The sequence below is a fragment of the Trichechus manatus genome, unplaced genomic scaffold (genome assembly GCF_000243295.1).
Source record: "Trichechus manatus latirostris isolate Lorelei unplaced genomic scaffold, TriManLat1.0 scaffold00113, whole genome shotgun sequence".
NCBI lineage: Eukaryota > Metazoa > Chordata > Mammalia > Sirenia > Trichechidae > Trichechus > Trichechus manatus.
The window spans coordinates 6,343,938-6,364,778 of NW_004444049.1; the positions used below are offsets into that span (position 1 = coordinate 6,343,938).

The following is a 20,841-nucleotide window of genomic DNA, read 5'->3' on the forward strand; positions in this document are numbered from 1 at the left end:
CGGCCCGTGGCTCGACGGCCTCCTGGACCTGCTGCTGGGGCTGCACCACGAGCTCAGCAGCGCCCCCCTGCGGCGGGAGCGCCACGTCGCGCAGTTCCTGAGCTGGGGTGAGTGGCAGGGGCGGGGCGGGAGGGCGGCCCGAGGGACAACGCGGCGGGACCACCGGCCACCGCGCGCTCCACGTCCACAGAGCCTCCAGCAGGGACGCGCACCCTACAGGCGCTCCTCGCACTGGCTCTCTCACCTGCACCAGGCCCCGCAGCCCATCCCCCCCCACCTGCGCACTTCACACACTCGGGCACTCTAGAGACCCTCGTTCAGATTCTTGCAGACCCCTGCACATGTACACGACACCCGCACACACATCTCAGACACTCTCAGAGAACAATACAGGGACACATGCAAACCTGCTCCCACGTGCAAGCCCCGATGCATGTACACAACACGTACAGCCACGGCCGGGATTCCCTGCTCACACCTCACAACTCACAGACCCACGGGAACACACACGCTCACACGCAGACCCCCATGCATATCACACACCGACACACACATGCTCTGTCTCCCACACACTCACTGGGACACTCGTAGATCATGGGGAGACACAGGGAGCCCGCACTGCGCCCTGCAGACCACCCCAACCACACTGGCTCTGACACATGCCCACCTACTTCCGCTCACAGATCAGAGGGATCTCACACTTGTGGACACCCCCCGTACACACACACATTTCCATCTCCCTGCGTACAAGAGCACCCCAGGCTGGGCACAGGAACCCACCTCGGCCCTTTTGTCTGTGCAAGCTGCTGGCCAGGCTCCCAGAGCTGCCAGGAGAGTCAGGCCAGGGGCCTGACTGGAGGTGGGTCTGCACCCCTTTCTGGTGACTCATCTGATCACCGGGAGTGGCTGGCTTGGGGTGACCCTGAGGCCAGTGTGGGCACTGGCGCCAGCCCGAGGGCTCCCTGGTCACGCCCGACCGGGCTATGGGGAGGGCGCCAGGAGCCTGGCGGGGGTTGGGGGGGGGGATGCGGGTGAGGCTGGTGTTTGCCCAGTGGGCGACTGGCATTCCTGGCGCTCCTGAGCTCTGGGCAGGCACAGGGCCTGGCTTGGCACAGTTGGGGGCCTGCTGCCCAGGCGTGCCAGCCCATTCCTCCAGGATGAGAGCAGTCAGGCCCTCGGCCTCTGGCCTGCCTGTGTCCCAGGAGTCCCGTGAACGTGCACGTGTCTGCTGTGTTGTCACCAGCCCCTGTGATGCACACGCGTGTCTGTTTGCACACGTGTGTGTGCTCCTCCCTGTCTGCCTCTGGCACCTCTGCTTGGGATCCTAGCGTGGGGGCCTGTCTGTTGACATCTCCCGAGGTAACTCACAGGGTGGTGACTCACTCCTCTGCCCCGACTTGCCCCTGCTTCTGCCCAGAGCCCGCCTCCTCTGGTAAGGCAAGGGGGCTGGGCAGCTTGGCCTGGGAGTCAGACCTACTAACAGGGGTCCTAGGCCTTGGTCCCTAGCTGGCTGGTGGGTAGCCGCCCGGGCCTCGGTTCCCCCTTGGAGGCCTGTGGTTGCTCCTCCCCAGCTCCCCACAGAGACCTGGGAAAGAGACAATTCATTTCTGTAATGAGGCTTCCACTCCACCCCTGCTGCTGGAGTTCTGCCTGATAAACCTGTAGGGCAGCTCTCTGCCCCACCCACAGACCCGTCCAGCTAGCGGGGAGTTTACCTCCTGGCAGGGGGAAACTGAGGCAGGGAGCCAGACCTCAGCTGCCCCCAAGCCCTACTAGTCACTCCTGCCTCCCTGAGTTTCTAAGACCCGATTCCCTCCACCAGCCCTGGGGTGACTCCTGGCCTTGGGAGGCGTGGGAGGGGCTGGAGATGGTCCTCACCGGGGTGTCAGGGGTGTGAGGAAGGAGGAGGTTCTTGGCCAGGCACAGGCTGAGTCCAGGGAGGGGGCAGGGCCCGGCATTGTAGGGCTGGTCAGGCTTGGCAGGGCCAGCGGCCATGCCAGGTAGTTTTTTTGGCCCTGTTTTTGAGTCTTGTGAGAACCTGGGCAGACTGGTATCAAGGCCTACAGCTGAGGAGGCCTCACATGGGGAGCCCAGGGACTGTCCTTGCGGGGCCCTGTGGGACCATTGTCCTACCTGCCCTCTGGGGCTGCCCGGTACCTCTGTGCCTGCAGGGTCCCCGGACCCAGGCCCATAGCTCCTGACCAGCAGAGAAGCCTCTCTGGGGACAAGAAATGTTACCCATCCGGTTCCCCCAGACAGGCCTGGCCTGGCACTGGTAGGGGGCCAAGCACTGTGAGCTGGGGTGGTGGCCCCATCACCCTCAGAGTGACCTGGCTGGCCAGCGTCAGGCCCCCAGGCTGGAGAGGACTACAAGTCCCATCAGCCCCTGGGATGGAGCTACCTGGAGTCTGGGTACGGGTCCAGGGAGCCAGACAGTGGTCAGAGCCAGCACCTGCACCTTCCACGCCCCTGCTCCACCTCCTACCAGTCCTCTGGGAAGGACATCCCTGTCCCAGCTGCACGGCAGTGGCAGTACCTGGCTTTCCCCCCTGAGCCCCGCTCTGTGTCCTCCTTAGCCAGTCCCTTCGTAACAAAGGTAAAAGAGCTGCGGCTGCAGAGAGATGACTTTGAGATCTTGAAGGTGATCGGCCGAGGGGCCTTCGGGGAGGTAAGCAGAGCACCTAGGGGTGGGGGGTGGGAGGAGGCTGTTTGTACCCAGGTAGGCTGACCCATCCTCCCTGTGGCCACAGGTCGCCGTGGTGAGGCAGAGGGACACTGGGCAGATTTTTGCCATGAAAATGCTGCACAAGTGGGAGATGCTGAAGAGGGCCGAGGTCAGTTTGGGGCTTGGTGGGACTTTGATACCCTGCAAATGGGTGGGGGGTACTTTCAGAGTGACCTGGCTGGCCAGTTTCAGGCCCTCAGGCTGGAGAAGACTACAGGTCCCATCAGCCCCTGGGGTGGTGCTACCTGGAGTCTGGGGATGGGCTCAGGGAGCCAGGCAGTGGGCAGAGCCGGTACCTCTACCTTGACTTTGGCACCCTGCCAGTGAGTGGCATCCAGGGAGGGACCGGGCATCACTACTGAACGGGCAGAGGATGCCATCCCTGACCTCTTCCTAGCTATTCCTCCCAACAAGCCTTTCTTAAAAGCAAGCAGAGTATTCCTATTTCCCATATGTTAAAACTGAGGCCCAAAGCTATAGAACAGGGCTGAGGCTCACAGGAGGCCAGCCTGGGGCAGAGCAGAGCTGCGACTTTCCTCCAGCCTCCTAGACTTACGGAATCTTCCTCCATCCCTGAGCTAACTGGAGGGGTTTCCGGGCTCTGACTCCACCTACCCCTTCCCAAAACCTGCTGCAGACGGCCTGTTTCCGGGAGGAGCGAGATGTCCTGGTGAAGGGGGACAGCCGCTGGGTGACCACTCTGCACTACGCCTTCCAGGACGAGGAGTACCTGGTGAGGATACTTGGCAGGGTCGGGAGGGGGTCACTGGGAGCAGAGGAGACACAGAAGGCCCTGGGGGGCCAGGGGCACTGGGTCCAAGCAGAGAGAGACCCTCCTACTGGGGCCATTTCCACTTCCTGCCAGCCCCTGGGCCTGAGACTCCAGCCTTCTCAGAGACTGCTGTGGGGTGGGCAGGGGCAGGGGTCTGGGGCCCAGGGGAGGTGCCCCTCCCCCATACTGATTCTCACACCTTCCCCCTTCCCCACACGCCGCACTGCCGCTCAGTACCTAGTGATGGACTACTATGCTGGGGGGGACCTCCTCACGCTGCTGAGCCGCTTCGAAGACCGCCTCCCGCCCGAGCTGGCCCAGTTCTACCTGGCCGAGATGGTGCTGGCCATCCACTCACTGCACCAGCTGGGCTATGTCCACAGGTAGGCCTCAAAGCCCCCGCTGCCCTGCCAGCCCCCTCTGATAGCTCTGCGGGGGCTGACATTTGCTGAGCATGCGCCCAGCACCCCTCACTTGTTCCTTTTAGTTCTCATTCTAAAAATGTATGCGATGGGGGCTGCTATTGTCCCCATTTTACAGGTGAGAAAATGAGGGGTCAGCACCTTGCTTGAGTCGCTCAGGTGGTGGGTGGCCACGCTGTGGTTTGCACTGGGGACATTTGACCCCTGCATCCCTCACATCACTCTGCTGCCTCCAAGGGTCCACCTTATGGGTCCTTTCCCCCAATCTGGCCACCTTCTTCCTCCTTGGGAGCCAGGAGGCCTGGCCACCAGCCTTCTCTCCCTTCTGCATGCATGTACCTTGCTCACGTGTGCACATCCATGTACACTGGTCAAGCCCCTCACTGTCCCTACCCTCCCCAGGGATGTCAAGCCAGACAATGTCCTCCTGGACATGAACGGGCACATCCGCCTGGCTGACTTTGGTTCCTGCCTGCGTCTCAACAACAGCGGCATGGTGAGGACCCTGCCCCCGAGTGGGAGCTCCCTGGGGAAGGGAGGCACCAGGCCCAGTGAGGGGCCTCAGGCTCCCAGGGGAACAAAGGGCTAGGCTCAGGCCCTAAGGGAGTGGGGTGCCAGGCCCAGGGTCATGGTGGGGGCCCAGCCTGAGGCTGTCTTCATGGCGTCGTCAACACCACCACCCACAGGTGGACTCCTCAGTGGCTGTAGGGACGCCGGACTACATCTCCCCTGAGATCCTGCAGGCCATGGAGGAGGGCAAGGGCCACTATGGCCCGCAGTGCGACTGGTGGTCGCTGGGAGTCTGTGCCTATGAGCTACTCTTTGGGGAGACGCCCTTCTACGCTGAGTCCCTGGTGGAAACTTACGGCAAGATCATGAACCACGAGGTCTGGCCGACAGGATCTGGGGTTCTAGGGAGGGCGGCAGGATGGGCTTCCCAACTCCATGTGGTCGGAGACCCCTGCCGGGGAAGGTGGGGTCCCGGACCCATGCGCCCCTCCCCGGCTCGGCCCACAGGACCACCTGCAGTTCCCCCCGGATGTGCCTGACGTACCAGCCAGCGCCCGAGACCTGATCCGCCAGCTGCTGTGCCGCCAGGAGGAACGTCTGGGATGCGGCGGGCTGGACGACTTCCGGAACCACCCCTTCTTCGAAGGTGTGGACTGGGAGCGGCTGGCGACCAGCACTGCCCCCTACATCCCTGAGCTCCGCGGGCCTGTGGACACCTCCAACTTCGACGTGGATGACGACACCCTCAACCACCCAGTGAGTGGCCAGTCCCACTGAGGAGAGCTGCTTTGACCCTTGCCGGCCCAGGGAACCCCCAAGAAGTTCCCCAGAGTAGTCACCAGGCTGGGAAGGAGGCCTCTGGACCCCAGGGGCTCGGGGGAGTCATGGCTTCCTTGAGGCTGGATTGCTGAGGTGCACTGTGCCAAGCGAAGGTCATCTCACCCCAAATGTCGTACTATCAGCCAGAATTCATGTAGGGGAGAAAACTCCCGGTAGCCCCTGGGAGGCGACAACTTCAAGGACTCGAGGGAGCTGTGATCTGTTGTATTTCCTGCCTGCCCTGTGTTAGTATCCCTGCAGCTGTGTACCTGAGCAGGGTGAGGTGGCCTTGCCAAGTCCCAGGGGGCCTCCCAGTGCTCGAGCCTCAGCCTGGAATTGTGCGTGCTGACTCTGACTCTCCTTCCCCTCCTGCAGGACACCCTGCCGCCACCCTCCCACGGGGCCTTCTCAGGTCACCACCTGCCATTTGTGGGCTTCACCTATACCTTGACCAGGTGAGTCTAGCCCTCACCCTCTGGGGTCTTGAGTCCCACCTGGTGGGAAGCTGGAGCTGCCTGGCCTGGAGGACACTGGGAGCGAAGCCCGTCTGGGCCCTGGGAAAGGCGGCTGAGTGGCCCACCTGTGCCTGCAGGGGCCAGGAACTCAGGAAGTGAACCTTCAGGAGGACAACCCCCATGTCCTCAGGGCCCTCTAGGCCCTGTCCCAGCATTTGGCCCTCACTGTGTCTTCACAGCAGGCCGAGTATGTCCTGGTTTCAGAGCCAGAAGCCTAGAATTTGAAAGGCCCCTACCACTCCCCGTGCCTCATTTTGTGCCTCTGTGAAATGAGCGGGATTCTCCCTGCCCAATCTCATCCGTGGGACTGGCCTGAGGTCCTGGGTGAGGGGGTGCTCGCAGGTGACCTGTCTCATCGAGGTTCTGGGTGAGGACCACAGCGAGGTCCTGGGTGAGGGGGTGCTCCCAGGGTGATCTACGGTAAGTCTTCTCGACATCTTTGGAAGAGGCCCTGGTGTCACTGCTCTGTCGTCCTCTGAGGAAACTGAGACTCAGATACATTAGGTGGTCACACAGGGCCGGGGCTGGGACTTGAACCTAGGCCTGGGGGACCCTGGAGCCGCTACCCTGGGCTGCCACGTGCACCAGCCTGGGCATCTCCTTAGGGGCCTCCCCGGCTCCCTTGCCCTCCCTGTGGGCCCTGGACTGATACGTCTCTTGTCCCGGCACAGAGCTGGGCTGGGTGTGGAACTGGTGTGCAGCGGGTGTTTCTTGGTGGAATGAATGAATGGACGTAGGAGGAAGCTTTAGGGAGTGGGTTTTTGCTAACTTGCATCGCCCCTGCTCTCCCCCAGCCCTAGTCCTGGTCCTGAGGGTGGCTCCGAGCGGCTGGCTGCCCTGGAGTGGAAGCTCACATGTCTGGAGGAAGAGAAGGCAGAGCTCAGCCAGAAGCTCTATGGTATAGTGGGGAGCCAGCTAGGCTGGGTCGGCCAGGGCCAAGTGGGTCTGACCAGGGGGCCACTGCTACAGGGCTAGCTGCTCACCTGTGGTGCCCTCTCCCCGGCCAGAGGTCCGGCTGAGCCCCTCAGATCATCAGGAGCTGGAGCAGCTACGGAAGGAAGTGCAGACCCTACAAGAGAGGCTGTCAGGTACCCCCTACCACCTGCCTTGGTCCTCCTCTAGCACACGCTGAGTCAGACCTGGGTTCTAGTCCGGCCCCTGCTCTGTGCATGCTGTGTGGTCTCAGGGATAAGTATCTGAAGCTCTCTGAGCCTGCATGGGAAAGGCAGGCAGGAGACTTGCCTCCCGGGCTGGGATGATGGTTCCATGAAATGCTGTGGGTGGAGTGCCAGCTGAGGCTGGGCAGTCCATACACGCAGTCTCAGTGACTGTTCCTGGCAGAGACACCAAGGGACAGCAAGGCCCCGTCGTCCCTGAAGGATGGGCCCCCTGCTAGCAACCTAGGCCAGGTCAGTGATCTACGATGCGAGAGAGACCAGCTCCGCCAGGTGAGAGCCGGTGGGTGAGTGACCAGGCTCCATGCTGAAGAGGTCTGTGCGCTGACCCAGCCCTCGTCGTCCCCACCCGACTCCCAGGAGCTGGCTGAGGCTAAGACAGGGCTTCGGGCGCTGGAGCAGGAGCTGTGCCGAGCCCAGGGGCAGCAGGAGGAGCTACTCCGGAGGCTACAGGAAGCCCAGGAGAGAGTGGTGGCCATGGCCAGCCAGACCCAGGCCCTGAGCTCCCAGCTGGAGGAAGCCCGGGATGTCCGGAGTGAGGTGGGTGCTGGGTGAGCTGGGCAGGGGGAGTAGGAGGACCCTGTCTCTTGGCCTCCATTGCATTTGAATGAAGCTGGGGGGCTTGGTGGGAGGTGTCAGGAACACCATGTGCCTTTGCACCCCCGTTGTGGCTGGCCGAGGCCTGAGGGAGGGGAAGGACTGGTCAGCTGCCTCCTCACTCGTGCCCTGCCTGGCAGAGCCTGAGAGCCTGTTGCAAGTGGGGGAGAGGGGCCAGGGTGGGCACGGTCAGCATCGCCTGCCTCTGTACCCCATCACAGCTGGAGGCCCAGGTGGCCACCCTGAGCCGGGAGGTGACTCGGCTGCAGAGACAGCGGGAGCAGAGCCTTGAGGAGTCGACCCCAGTCAAGGTAGTGAGGCCCAGCCCCCTCGCCAAGAGGTGCGACCCTCAGGCCAAGCCCACTTAGGGTCTGCAGGCCCTGACCCCTCTCCCTGTCCTCAAGACCATCCACACAGCCTCTGAGACCAACGGCACGGGACCACCTGGGGCCGGGCTGCAGGAGGCCCAGATGCAAAAGGAGATGGCTGCCCTGCGGGTGCAGCTGGACCAGGCCCGCAGTCTCAGGTGAGCCAGGTGTCCAGGGAGAACAGGCAGGGCTGGGGCCCAGAGCTGGCTCACCCCCTCAGCCCTCCCCTCCCCAGGCCGAGTGGGAAGGAGGAGACCCTGTGCCGGCTGCAGGAGGAGAACCAGCGGCTGAGCCGGGAGCAGGAGCGGGTGAGCCGGGCCAGACACAGGGCAGCATGGACAGACAGACAATGGCACGGAGGTGGGGAGCCAGCTGGGTGGGTGGTCAGAGCTGTCAGGGTCCTGGGGCAGGCTGGCACCCTGCCGTGGCTCACAGCTGGTGGGCAAGCTGTAGTGAGTGAGCCAGGGTGCCCAGGGACAGGGCCCAGGGGTGTTGGGTGGACAGAAGGGAGACAGGGCTGTGGGCCCCTGGGGGCTGACCCCCCACCTTCCGGCCCCACCCACAGCTGGCAAAAGAGCTGGAGCGGGAGCAGCAGAGTAAGCAGCGGCTGGAGGAGGAGCGGCGGGAGACGGAGAGCAACTGGGAGGCCCAGATCGCCGACATCCTCAGCTGGTGGGCACCAAATGGGCTGGGCCTGGGCCTGGGCGGGGCTGAGGGTCTAGCCTGTGACCCTGAGCCCTTTCCCAACCAGGGTGAACGATGAGAAGGTCTCGAGAGGCTACCTGCAAACCCTGGCCACCAAGATGGCCGAGGAGCTGGAGTCCTTGCGGAATGTGGGCACCCAGACGCTCCCTGCCCGGCCGCTGGTGAGCCCAGAAACACCCTGGGGGTGCAGGAGCCTCGTCAGGCAGGTGGGGGGGACACTGAGCTCACGAGCTCATGGCAGGTCAGCGGCCGAGCTGCGGCCTTAAGCCTGGCCAGGCAGCGTGGACAGCAGTGTGCCATGGCGGGAGGGTACCTCTGAGGCAGCCAGGCCCAGAGGGCATCTTACATGGGTGCCCCGTGGCCACCAGGACCACCAGTGGAAGGCGCGGCGGCTGCAGAAGATGGAGGCCTCGGCCCGGCTGGAGCTGCAGTCAGCACTGGAGGCCGAGATCCGCGCCAAGCAGGGCCTGCAGGAGCGGCTGACGCAGGTGCAGGAAGCCCAGCTGCAGGCCAAGAGGTGAGGCCGGGGTAGGCATGGCACAGGGTGGGTGCCAGGGAGAGGCCGATGGTGAGCCTGCGCTGTCCTTCCCCAGCCGTCTGCAGGAGGCTGAGAAGCAGAACCAGAGCCTGCAGCAGGAGCTGGCTGTGCTGCGCAAGGAGCTGCAGGCCCGCGGGCCAGGGGGTGAGTGGCTGTCTACATGCCTTCCTAGGGCGAGCCCTCCCCACTAGCCTCACAGTCACCAAGGGGGTCCCTCAGCAGCCTTGTGAGGCTGAGAGACAGGAGTTTGTCCTGGATCCTGCCGCTCCCCCCACCATCTGTTCCCAGCACTGACAGAGCACCTGCTGTGTACAACCCCTATCCCAGCCTGTGGCTGCTCCCCCGTTTGAACAAGGTGGAAACCGAGGCCCCAGCTGGCCCCTGGTTCCTGAGGAACAAGTGTTAGGGCTGGGCCAGGGACCCACCCCCAGTGACCCTGCCCTCTGTTTTCAGACACCAAGTCACAGAACTCCCTGTTTCCCTTCCTGTTCTGGAGCTCAGAGGTAAGGACCAGGAAGGGCTGTGGCGGGGAGTCGGGGAAGGCAGCACGGGGCCTTGATGCTGCACCCACCATGCTCTCCATCCCCAGAAGGACTCCACCAAGGACTCTGGTGTCTTGGGAGAGGCTCCAAAGTCAGGGCCAGAGCCAGAGCTGAGGCCAGAGGGCCGCCGCAGCCTGCGCATGGGGGTGAGACAGGTGGAGTCCCGGAGCTGGGGGGCCAGGCCCCACCACCCCCTGCCCCACACCCCTCACCTGTCTGCTCCCCCCACCCGCAGGCTGTGTTCTCCAGGACACCTGCTGCCACCACAGCCCCTGCAGACAGTCCTGCTAAGGTCAGCGCCCCAAGGGGCCGGGTAGGTGGACGGGCTGGATTGTTCTGCCAGGCCTCCAAGGACCTGCTCGGGTTCCTCCACAGCCTGGTCTTGGTCGGGCGGCTGCGTCTGCCCTCCAGGGGCCCTTTCTCCATCATGGCCAGAGCAGAGGGTGGCCATAGTGGCCACGAGTTTGAGTACTGCCATAGATTTACTGGGTCCTCAGCCACCCTAGCCCAGCTCTCCCGACACCTGGGCCTCCTCAGGGATAGGTGTGGGGCCTGGGGAAGCTACGGTCAGTCTTGGGGTGACGGCATGTCCCATCCTCCCCAGCCCAGCTCACACATGCTGCGTCCCCGGACCTTCCCCTCCCCCACCAAGTGTCTCCGCTGCACCTCGCTGATGCTAGGCCTGGGACGCCAGGGCCTTAGCTGCGACGGTGAGAACTCCATGCATCCACACCCCCGCACCCCTTGGTGGAGGGAAACACGTGTTGGGGGCGGGGGGCTCCCTGGGCCTGACAGGCAGGCAGCTTCTCTCACCCCACGGTCACTGGTGCCTCCTGAGCCACCTCTCCCACTTCTTAGGTTTTTTCTTCTCACTTGATGGGAATTGGTTCTGGTTCACTGAGACCTGAGGGAAGCCGTGGGTGGGAGCGACCAGAGGCCGAGCCTTCCTTCCTGTGCTCACCATCTGTCCTCCTGTTTTCCTCACAGTCTGCGGCTACTTCTGCCACTCGACGTGTGCCCCGCAGGCCCCCCTCTGCCCCATGCCCCCTGACCTCCTCCGCACAGCCCTGGGAGTGCACCCTGAGACAGGCATGGGCACCGCCTATGAAGGCTTCCTGTCGGTGAGCTGGGGCAGGGAGACAGGGAGATGGGGAGGGGGCTGAGGGCCTGCGTGGGCCCCACCACGCCTGCCTCTCCCCCAGGTGCCCCGGCCCTCGGGCGTCCGACGCGGCTGGCAGCGGGTCTTTGCTGCTCTTAGTGACTTGCGCCTGCTGCTGTTCGACGCCCCTGACCCACGGCTAAGCCCGGCCAGCGGGGCCTTCCTGCAGGCACTGGATCTGAGGTGGGTGCCAGGCAGTGGCGTGGGGCAAGAGACTAGTGGGTGAGGGGGGCGGCCAGGGCAGTGCGACTTCTGACCTGCTCCATGGACATCCCAGGGACCCCCAGTTCTCGGCCGCCCCGGTCCTGGCCTCTGATGTTATCCACGCCCAGTCTAGGGACCTGCCACGCATCTTTAGGGTGAGTGCCTGGGTGAGCTGGCTGACTTCCATCCCCCCCGGCAATGCCATCCCCACGCCGGCCACTTTCCTCCAGCCCCTGGCTGCCTGCTCACCTCCTGTGGGGACAGTGACAGTAGCCTCTGTTCTTGCTCTTGCATCTCCTGCCCACCCTGCAGCCCCAGTGAGCTTTCCATATGTGATTCTGGCCATGGCCTGCCTTGTTGGGACCCTCTGTGGCTCCCCACTGCCCTCGAACCCCATGGATCTGCCCCCCCTGACCTCCCCAGCCTCCCCCCCAGCACCTCTGCTCTGGCCATGCTGTGCTTCCTGGGGTTCCAAGAGTGCCTGTATGGGCCTCACCTCTTGGCCCTTGCACATTCTGTTCCCTCTGTCGGGAATTGCCATCCCCCTCCCAGGCCCCCAAAAACTCTGGTGGCGTAGTGGTTAAGTGCTATGACTGCTAACCAAAAGGTCAGCAGTTCGAATCCACCAGGCGCACCTTGGAAACTCCATGGGGCAGTTCTACTCTGTCCTATAGGATTGCTATGAGTCAGAATCGACTCAACGGCAACGGGTTTGGTTTTTGGTTTTGTCCCATCCCCCCAGCCCCTTACCCCCCATCGGCTCACTCCTGGTCACAGCACTTGTCCCTCAGGCTCCAGCTGAGAGGTCCCTTCCCCAGGAAGTCTTCCTGCACCTCTTGGTCTGGGTTAGGGGCCTCTCCCCTGTGTCCCCACAATGCCTCATCCTTCCCTATCACGGCACCGACCATGGGTTCCGTGCGCTTGTCGGACTCCCGTCTGGCTTATGACCTGCAGTACAACTGTGTCTAGCTCTGCACCTGGGGGGAGGAGGGACGTGGAGAGGATGGCCAGTCCTGGGCCTGGTCCCTCGCCTCTAGCGCCTCCAGCCCGGGTCCCTGCCTATAGGTGACAGCCTCCCAGCTGGCGGTGCCACCCACCACATGCAATGTGCTGCTGCTGGCGGAGAGCGAGGGTGAGCGGGAGCGCTGGCTGCAGGTGCTGGGTGAGCTACAGCGGCTGCTACAGGACATGCGGCTGCGGCCCTGGCCCGTGTACACCCTCAAGGAGGCCTACGACAACGGGCTGCCACTGCTGCCCCACGCACTCTGCGCTGCCATCATCGGTGAGCCCATAGGGACTGTGGGGACAGCGCAGGCCCAGGCATGGTCACGAGGGCCACCATCGCTGCCTAGTCCCTGCAGCCATAAGCAGGAGCCTGTGGCCTCTCTGCCCACACATGTGTCCTCCACAAGCCTCCTCCAGGCATGGCCATGTGAGGAGCCCTGGGGGGCAGGGGCCTGACTTTTTGTCACTCCATTTCTCCGTGCCTCAGTTTCTCCTTTTTCTAAAACGTATCCTCACGCCAGTGGAAGGAGCAAAGGCTTTAGAAACAGATAAACGAGGGTTCTGATCCTGGCACTCCTACTGCCAGCTGGGTGGCCGCAGGCAGCCGTGTGACCGCTCCAGGCCCCCAGCCATCTCCTGGGGGACGTATTAGTTCTGCAGCTGCCAGAACAAGCTCCCACAAACTGGGTGGCTTAAACACCAGAAATTCCTGCCTTCCCAGTTCTGGGGGCTAGACATCTGAGATCAAGGTGTCGCAGGGGAAGGCCTTAGGGGAGAGAATCCGTTCTCGGCTTTTCTTTTAGTTTCGGGTGGTGCTGGCAATGGTTGGTGCCCTTTAGCTTGTACACGCATCACTCCAGCCTCTGCCTCTGTCGTCATGTCGTGTTCTCTCCATGTCTCTGTGTCTTTTTTCTTCTTCTGATGAGGACACCAGTCATTGGATTAAGGGCCCACCCTGCTCCAGTATGACCTCAAAACCAAAAAAAAACCAAACCCATTGCTGTTGATTCTGACTCATAGCGATCCTATAAGACAGAGTGGAACTGCCCCATAGGGTTTCCCAGGAGCGGCTGGTGGATTCAAACTGCTGACCTTTTGGTTAGCAGCCAAGCTCTTAACCACTGTACCACTAGGGCTCCAGTATGACCTCATCTTGACTCATTATATCTAACCCACTGCCATCGAGTCAGTCGGATTCATAGCAACCCTACAGGACAGAGTAGAACTGCCCTATAGGTTTCCAAGGCCATAATCTTTATGGAAGCAGACTGCCACATCTTTCTCCCATGGAGCAGCTGGTGAGGTCAAACCACTGACCTTTTGCTTAGCAGCTGAGTGTTTTGACCACTGTACCACCAGGGCTTCTTCTAATTATATCTGCCATGACCCTATTTCCAAATAAGTTCACATTCTGAGATCCCAGGAAGGACATGAGTTTTGGGGGGACTATTCAACCCAGTGGTTCCCTGGGTGGTGCAGTTTACACTCGACTACTAATCTAAAGGTTGATGGTTTGAACCCACCCAGTGGCACCATGGAAGAAAGGCCTGCTACTGTAAAGATTACAGTCAAGAAAACCCTATAGGGCAGTTCTACTGTGTAACATGCAGCGTCTTCGTGAGTCAGAATTGACTCCACAGCAGTGGGTTTGGTTTATTGAGCCCGGTACAGTGGGGCTGCCACAAGGTTCACTGCACTCAGTGGGTCGTCTGTAATTGACAGCTGGGAAAGAAAGGAGTGGAAGCTCTGTTCCTTGACTTCTCCCACCAGCTGAGGCCCTGAGCCAGACCCTGTCCTCAGGGAGCTGGGATCTCTCCCTGTAGTCACTCAGGGTAGGGCCACAGGAGAGACTGTGCGGGCCCTCGGGGTCAGTCAGAGCCAGAGGGCATGAGGGCACTTGCTGAGGAGGGACAACTGTGGATGCTGTTTAATATAACCTGCATTGCCTCATCTGTTCCTCACAGCAGCTCTGTGACAAAGGTACATTGTCCCCATTACACAAGGGGAAACAGGCTCAGAGAAGGGGAGTGACTTACTCCAAATCCCACAGCTCAAGGTGGTAGGCCTCTGACCCCAGCCCCTGTCCCTGTGGCCCTATCCCCCTTACAACCGGTCCAGACTCTGGGAGAGAAGGGTCCAGCGAGGCAGGGACAGTGGGATCACCGTCTGCATTTCCTCAAGAGAAACTATGGCCTAGCAAGGGTACAAGGTCTGCCCAGTCTCCCCACTGGTGGACACGCCCTCTGACCTCTGACCCTCTCCCAGACCAGGAACGGCTTGCTCTGGGCACTGAGGAGGGGCTGTTTGTGATCCACCTACACAGCAACGGTACCTGCCCCCCTGGGCCAGGGTGGGTGTGGGTGTGGGTTGGCCCCAGAGGACTGGGCACTCCTTATCCACTAGCTGGTGACGCCCTCCCCTTGCCAACCCTGCAGACATCTTCCAGGTGGGTGAGTGCCGGCGGGTGCAGCGGCTAGCCGTGAGCCCCACTGTGGGCCTGCTGGCAGTACTGTGTGGCCGCGGCCCCAACGTACGCCTCTTTGCCCTGGCCGAGCTGGAGAATGCAGAAGCCACGGGTGCCAAGATCTCTGAGTCGCGAGGCTGCCAGGTGCTGGCAGCTGGGCGCATCCTGCAGGCCCGCACCCCTGTGCTCTGCATAGCTGTCAAGCGCCAGGTGCTCTGCTATCAGCTGGGGCCCGGCCCAGGGCCCTGGCAGCACCGAATCCGGGAGCTGCAGGCGCCTGCACCTGTGCAGAGCCTGGGGCTGCTGGGCGACCGGCTGTGCGTGGGCGCGGCCGGGGCCTTCACCCTCTACCCACTGCTCAACGAGGCTGCACCCTTAGCACTGGGGGCCGGGCTGGTGCCTGAGGAGCTGCCACTGTCCCGCGGGGGCCTGGGCGAGGCGCTGGGTGCCGTGGAGCTCAGCCTCAGTGAGTTCCTGCTGCTCTTCACCACTGCTGGTGTCTACGTGGATAGTGCTGGCCGCAAGTCTCGAGGCCACGAGCTGCTGTGGCCAGCAGCCCCCACGGACTGGGGTAAGGCCTAGGGAGGGTGGCGCTGGGCTAGGGTGGTCTCCAGGCACCTACCACATACCCCACTTGCCTGAGTTAGGGTCCCACCCCAAGTCCTGGGCGCGGCATCGGAGGCCCTCCACACCCTGACTCTGGATGCCCCTTGGCTACATGTATGGGCTCTTCCTCTTCCATGCTTCAGTTCATGCTCTTACCCCTTCCGCAACTGCTCTCCCTTTTGTACCTGGTAAACTCTTAAGCAAGTCCAGCTCCAGTGGCAGCTCAGCCTGGAGCTGGCAGGCACTCCATACGTGAGGACCATGGTTGCTATCATTGTCCTTACCGCTTTCATTCTCTCTGCCCCGCCCTTCCCCATCTTTGGGCCTTGCCTCCTCTTTGCTCCCTCACCCCTTCATTCAGGCTTCTGTCCTGGTCTTGATCACCTTCTACTGTAATGACGGGCTTGGTGCGCTGGGGCCTGCAGAATGGGCTGGGCTGCTTTCTTCGTCTGCGTTCAGCGCCGGCCTGGGCAAGCACACCCAGGGGCTCTGAATGTTTGGGGAATGAATGAATGACGAATGAATGAATGGGACAATGCGGGAGTCCAGCATTCACCAGTAATTGGTGCGATGGGGTAAGGCCTGGAAGAGAGGGATAATGGCGTTCCCATCACAAGCTATGGCTCTTCCGGGGGTGGGGCCTGTAGGTTGAGTGTAACAGACATTCAGCACATGGGCCTGGGAGGCAGACTGCTGGGTCCAAGCTGCAGCTCCTGCTCACCTGCTGGGTGACTTTGGCCATCCCTCAGCTCCGAAGTTTCCGTTCCCTCATCTGTAAATGAGAGGTGGTAACAGTACTTACTCAGAGCCGTTTGAGAATTAAGGGAGGGAAAACACAGGAAGTGTTGAGAACTGTGCGCTGCATGCAGTGGGCTTGTTATTTGTGATGTATTGTGGAGGCTGGGTGTGGCCACCAGGATTGTTCACAGAGGAAGACTGGGGAAGTTACTGTGCTGTGGCCGAGCACAGGGTGTTCCGCTGATGCAGAGAAGGAAACAGGCTCAGAGAGGTGACCAGCTTGCCGGAGGCTGTACAGCACAGGCAGTTTCCTACCCTGCAGGTTATGCAGCCCCCTACCTGACAGTGTTCAGTGAGAACTCCATTGATGTGTTTGACGTCAGGAGAGCAGAATGGGTCCAGACCATGCCGCTCAAGAAGGTCAGGGCCTCCCCAGACCCTGGGCTGGACTGGGGTCGGGTGGCAGTGGGGTACCTGACGACCTCTGTGCCTGCTGCCTCAGGTGCGACCCCTGAACCCAGAGGGCTCCCTGTTCCTCTATGGCACCGAGAAGGTCCGCCTGACCTACCTCAGGAACCGGCTGGCAGGTGAGGGAGTGTGTGTGCCTTGTATGTGTGTGCGAGTGTTCCTCCTGTGTGCGTTCACCTGTGCACACGTGTGACCGTGACAGCCAGCTGACTGGAGACTTGGGAGCACTACCCAGCTCTGCCCTTCCCACAGAGAAAGACGAGTTCGACATCCCCGACCTCACCGACAACAGCCGGCGCCAGCTGTTCCGTACCAAGAGCAAGCGCCGCTTCTTTTTCCGCGTGTCGGAGGGGCAGCGGCAGCAGCAGCGCAGGTGCGCGTGCGTGAGGCGGGGACTTGGTGGGGCGGGGCCTCCTCCTACTCTGGGGCTGGGGCGGAGGGAGAGGGCGGGGGATAGGCCGCCTCGCAGTCCCTTTTCCCACACTGCTGTTTGACTCGCAGGGAAATGCTGAAGGACCCTTTCGTGCGTTCCAAGCTCATCTCACCGCCGACCAACTTCAACCACCTGGTGCATGTGGGCCCTACAGACGGGAGGCCCAGTGCCAGGGACCTGCCCCGGGTGAGTACCGCGGAGCCAATCACAGGCCTTTCTGATACGCTCAAGCCAATCGCAGACCTCCGTGGTGAGATTGAGCCAATCACAGGCCCTCTGGTGAGTTTGAGCCAATCGCAGGCCTCCCTGGTGAGTTCGCGCCAATCACAGACCTCTGCGATTACCTGGGCTCCTGGCCTGTGACTCATCCCTGATCCATGGGCCGTCAGCAAGCCCAGGCCCAGACCGAATGGGTCTCATTTGCCCTGGCTTGTGCCGTCCTCTCCTCAGCTGGTACTAACCGTTCATCCCAGCCCCTCCACACTGTTCCCCAACAGGCTCCGGAAGAGAAGGGCCAAGGTGCCCACAGCTCCGGCCCGCAGCGGCCCCACGGCTTCTCAGAGGGCTCTCGGCGCCCGGCCTCCATGGGCAGCGATGCCCTCGCTGGAGATGTGGACCCCAGTAAGGGCAGCCCCAAGGGCTCCAATACCTCCGTGTCCCTTCCCAGATGCCACCCGCTTGGGGTCCTCAAATACTGACCGTGGTGTTTTTATCCCCTCCTTTGCCCCTGGAGCAGTGAAGAGGAAACCTCGGACATCTCTGTCCAGCGAATCTGTGTCCTGCCCCCAGGGATCGCTGAGCCCTGCAGCCTCCCTAATGCCGGTGAGCTGTGGGGGCTTGTCCCACCCCTGTCCAAAGAAGGGGCAGTCCTGTGCTGTGCTAGGCTGTGCGCGGGACTGGAGGCCAGAGGCCAAGCAAGTCGAGCCCATCCCTGCCCTTGGAAGCTCTGTCTCACCCATCAGTGAGCCCCAGTAGGAGCCTGGCAGCCGTCTGGCTATGGTGTCCCAGCTGTGTGGCCCTGGGCAAGGTGCCCAACCACCCTGAGCTTGTCTCATCTGTAAAATGAGGCTGTTATTGTGAGGCCTGTATGAGGTGATGCCTGGGAAGGGCCCAGCACAGTCCCGGCACATGGGGAGAGCACCGTGGCGAGCTCTTGGGATCCCTAATAGAGGCCCGAGGAGCCCCAGGGAGGAGTCCCTGGGAGGTGCAAACGGTTAAACGCTTGACTACTAGCCAAAAGGTTGGCAGTTCGAACTCACCCAGAGGCACCTCGGAAGACTGGCCTGGTGATCTGCTTCCAAAAGGTTACAGCCTTGAAAACCTATGGAGCAGTTCTACTTTGCACGTGTGGGGTTGCCATGAGTCAGAATCAACTAACAATGACAGATGCCCAGGTCCTGGGCAGAGGGGGTCCAGAGGAAGGTCTAAGAGTAGCTGGGAAGGCTCCCAACTACCCTCCAGCCTCATCGACTCTTCCCCCCCATTCCCCCCCCGCCCATACACACACCCACTCTGGCCACACCAGGCCACCCAGAGCCCTGGGACTTGCCATGCTCTTTCATACCTTCATGCTCTTCCCTGGGCTTTGAATGCCTTCCCTATCCTCAGCCTAATCAATGCCCAGCCCAACCTCAAGGCCCTGCACCAACATCGCCGTGTACAAAGAAGCCTTCCTGGCAGCCTGGTCATGGCCTCCCTGGGCCTTCCGTGGGTGTCTAGCTTGTGGCACCTGCTGCACTGTGGCTGTCTGTCTGGGTGCCCGTCCTCTTCCCCCAACTGTGGCCTCCTTAATGGTGGGGCTTAGGCCTCTCTCCTGCCCAGAGTAAAGCATGTTTGCTGATTGAACGATGGAGCGAAGGAACAAAGGGACCTTAAGTTGGGCTCCAGGGTTAAGTAGGAGTCCCCAGGTTCTTCCAATGACTCATGCACCGCCTCACCCCCCCTCACACCTAGCCTTCTTCAAGGCCCCTGCTAGAGCAGGTGATGAGTCCTAGGGAGGCTTCTGGAAGGCACTGGCCTGGAGAGGAACCAGTCTTGCCTGCCTCTCCCCACCCTGACTTCCTCCTATTCTCCTCCCCACCTTACCAGGTCTCAGAGCGGCCCCGGAGCCTCCCTCCAGCCCCTGATTCAGAGGGCTCCCCTTGACGCCCTCTGGCAGGGCCCACCCTAATCCCAGGACAGAGAGACGTGTGGGAGCCAAGAGCTCGAGGAATGCCATACTCCGGCCGGTCCGGGCATGTGGAAATTCGAACTCAGGGAAGGCCTGGGCTGGGCAGCGGCAGGAGACTTGCCTGGGTTCCCATGACTCGGGAACAAGCCCTGATCTCGCCTTTCCCCTCTGGTCCCAGCCTGTGCTGGTCACTAGGAATAGGACAGCCTTCTCTGTCCTGGGACCCCTTGGCCCTGGTCTCCAGGGGTGACTGTGCCAAAGCTCTCATTTCCAGTGCCAAGCCCCAGAGGCAGGGGGAGGGAGGGAGAAGGCCCCGGGCCCCGGAGCAGGTCTGGGGCCCTGTCTGCTGCCATCAGGCCCCTCCCTAAGGCCAGAATGGGGCAGGTCTGGGTCTCTGCTCAGGGTCAAGGTGGGAAAGACAGGTGCTGGTCCAGAAGAAAGGAGGCTAGAGAGGAGGGGGCGGGATGTAGGTGAAGCAGGTGAGAGAGAGGCAGGGGTGTGGGAAGGAGGTGGAAGAGGAGGTAGAGAGGAGAGATTGGAAGGGGATGGAAGAGCCAGAGGAGAGAGGGATAAAGTAGGTGATGAAGAAGAGGAGAGAGGTGGAGGGGGAGGTTCTGGGAGGAAGACAGGGCAACAGGTCCTTTTTCTCTGGGGAGGAATTTGGTGAGCTTGGGACCAGGGAAGGCGGCTCCATGAGCAGAACTGACATTGTCGTCTAATCCGCCCAAGGTGAAGATAATTCCTAGGCAGGGATGGGATGGGATAAGATGGGGGGTATTTATAAGGTTCCTTGGTAGGGAGGAGGGCATGCTCTGGCCTTCCCAGAAAGGGGCAACCTTTTTCTCAAAGCTTCAACCAACTGTGTATTAGGGGATCATATGGGGGTATTTTATTATTGAGCACAGTCATTATTATTATTATTATATTACTGTTTTTATTAAACCTCCCCCTACTGATGTGTGTGGGGCAAAATAAGTATTTATCTTCTCAAATGCCACATTCCCGGACAGGATTGACCCGATGCTCCAGGAGGCAGCAGGAAACCAATAAAGACAGCTTTGTAAACTGCTGGCCTCTCCGCCTGGATCTGTCCTCCTGGGATTCAGAAAATGGGGGGTTGAGCGGGGAGAGGGTAGCAGGAATATCAGGGACAATGAAAGACCAGGTCTCCTCTGTTTTCAAGAATTGGGAGACAAACTGAAATAGGATAACTGGGGAGAATTTAACCAAGGGACAGTTTACAAAATTGTGGGCAGGGAGTTGGGGTGCCCCAGAGCCCTAGCAGCAGTGGGGAGCTATTATGCCAGGCCAGCCAGACAGGAACTGTGGCTTTTGGTGGAAGAATGTGGCCATGCTGAGCAGGAAGGCAACCCAGGAAATAAATCTTCCCACCTCCCTTTGACCAAACCCATCCAGCAGCCAGAAGGCCCAAGAGCCCAGTTATGATCTTAGAGGGCAGCTCTGGGCACAGACCAGGGAGGAGAAGTGTGGAAGTGGATCTGGAGGGACACACCCAGGGTATCCAGCACCCTGCTGCCTCACCCATGGGAGAGGAAGGTGGGAGGGAAGACCTGGTTGGGGTCTGACTTGGCCTTAGCGTGGTGTCCGTGCCTGGGCAGAACCCAGGCCTGGAGACTGAGCTGGATGGGAGAGGAGTGTAGGGCCTGGGCTCCAGTGGCTGTGCCTAGAGGCTCATAACACAGCCCTAAAGCTGGGAACAGTACCCAGCTGCCACCCTTAGGGTGAGGATGGAGGAGCCCACAGAATTCCAAGGCCTGGCTAGGAGCCCAGGCTTGAGAAGCAGCAGCAGAGACCTGGCAGCAGGAGACAGCATGGTGGGTTTCCCAGCCCACTGAGACAGAAAGCTGAGTGCCTTTGGGCAGAGGCCTAGGGCCAGGGAGAGGCA

General features: G+C 61.4%; 1 protein-coding gene across 1 annotated transcript in view; it reads left to right on the plus strand.

Moving 5' to 3' along the window:
- Window positions 1-19,995, plus strand: part of CDC42BPG (CDC42 binding protein kinase gamma) — a gene marked incomplete at its 5' end in the record, with an annotated part of 27,150 nt that extends 7,155 nt beyond the window's left edge. Inside the window, 37 exon segments of the mRNA XM_023738225.1 lie at window positions 1-107; window positions 2,577-2,668; window positions 2,751-2,834; window positions 3,363-3,458; window positions 3,732-3,880; window positions 4,322-4,415; window positions 4,606-4,806; window positions 4,937-5,185; window positions 5,624-5,703; window positions 6,564-6,661; window positions 6,771-6,851; window positions 7,105-7,211; window positions 7,299-7,478; window positions 7,757-7,846; window positions 7,940-8,061; window positions 8,139-8,211; window positions 8,469-8,575; window positions 8,655-8,769; window positions 8,977-9,125; window positions 9,202-9,290; window positions 9,600-9,649; window positions 9,736-9,834; window positions 9,924-9,980; window positions 10,293-10,398; window positions 10,676-10,809; window positions 10,891-11,030; window positions 11,125-11,206; window positions 12,117-12,333; window positions 14,322-14,384; window positions 14,492-15,091; window positions 16,187-16,284; window positions 16,367-16,451; window positions 16,585-16,705; window positions 16,834-16,951; window positions 17,263-17,386; window positions 17,502-17,587; window positions 18,854-19,995. Coding sequence (XP_023593993.1) covers window positions 1-107; window positions 2,577-2,668; window positions 2,751-2,834; window positions 3,363-3,458; window positions 3,732-3,880; window positions 4,322-4,415; window positions 4,606-4,806; window positions 4,937-5,185; window positions 5,624-5,703; window positions 6,564-6,661; window positions 6,771-6,851; window positions 7,105-7,211; window positions 7,299-7,478; window positions 7,757-7,846; window positions 7,940-8,061; window positions 8,139-8,211; window positions 8,469-8,575; window positions 8,655-8,769; window positions 8,977-9,125; window positions 9,202-9,290; window positions 9,600-9,649; window positions 9,736-9,834; window positions 9,924-9,980; window positions 10,293-10,398; window positions 10,676-10,809; window positions 10,891-11,030; window positions 11,125-11,206; window positions 12,117-12,333; window positions 14,322-14,384; window positions 14,492-15,091; window positions 16,187-16,284; window positions 16,367-16,451; window positions 16,585-16,705; window positions 16,834-16,951; window positions 17,263-17,386; window positions 17,502-17,587; window positions 18,854-18,910 — 4,600 coding nt within the window.
- Window positions 19,996-20,841: the final 846 nt, after the last annotated feature.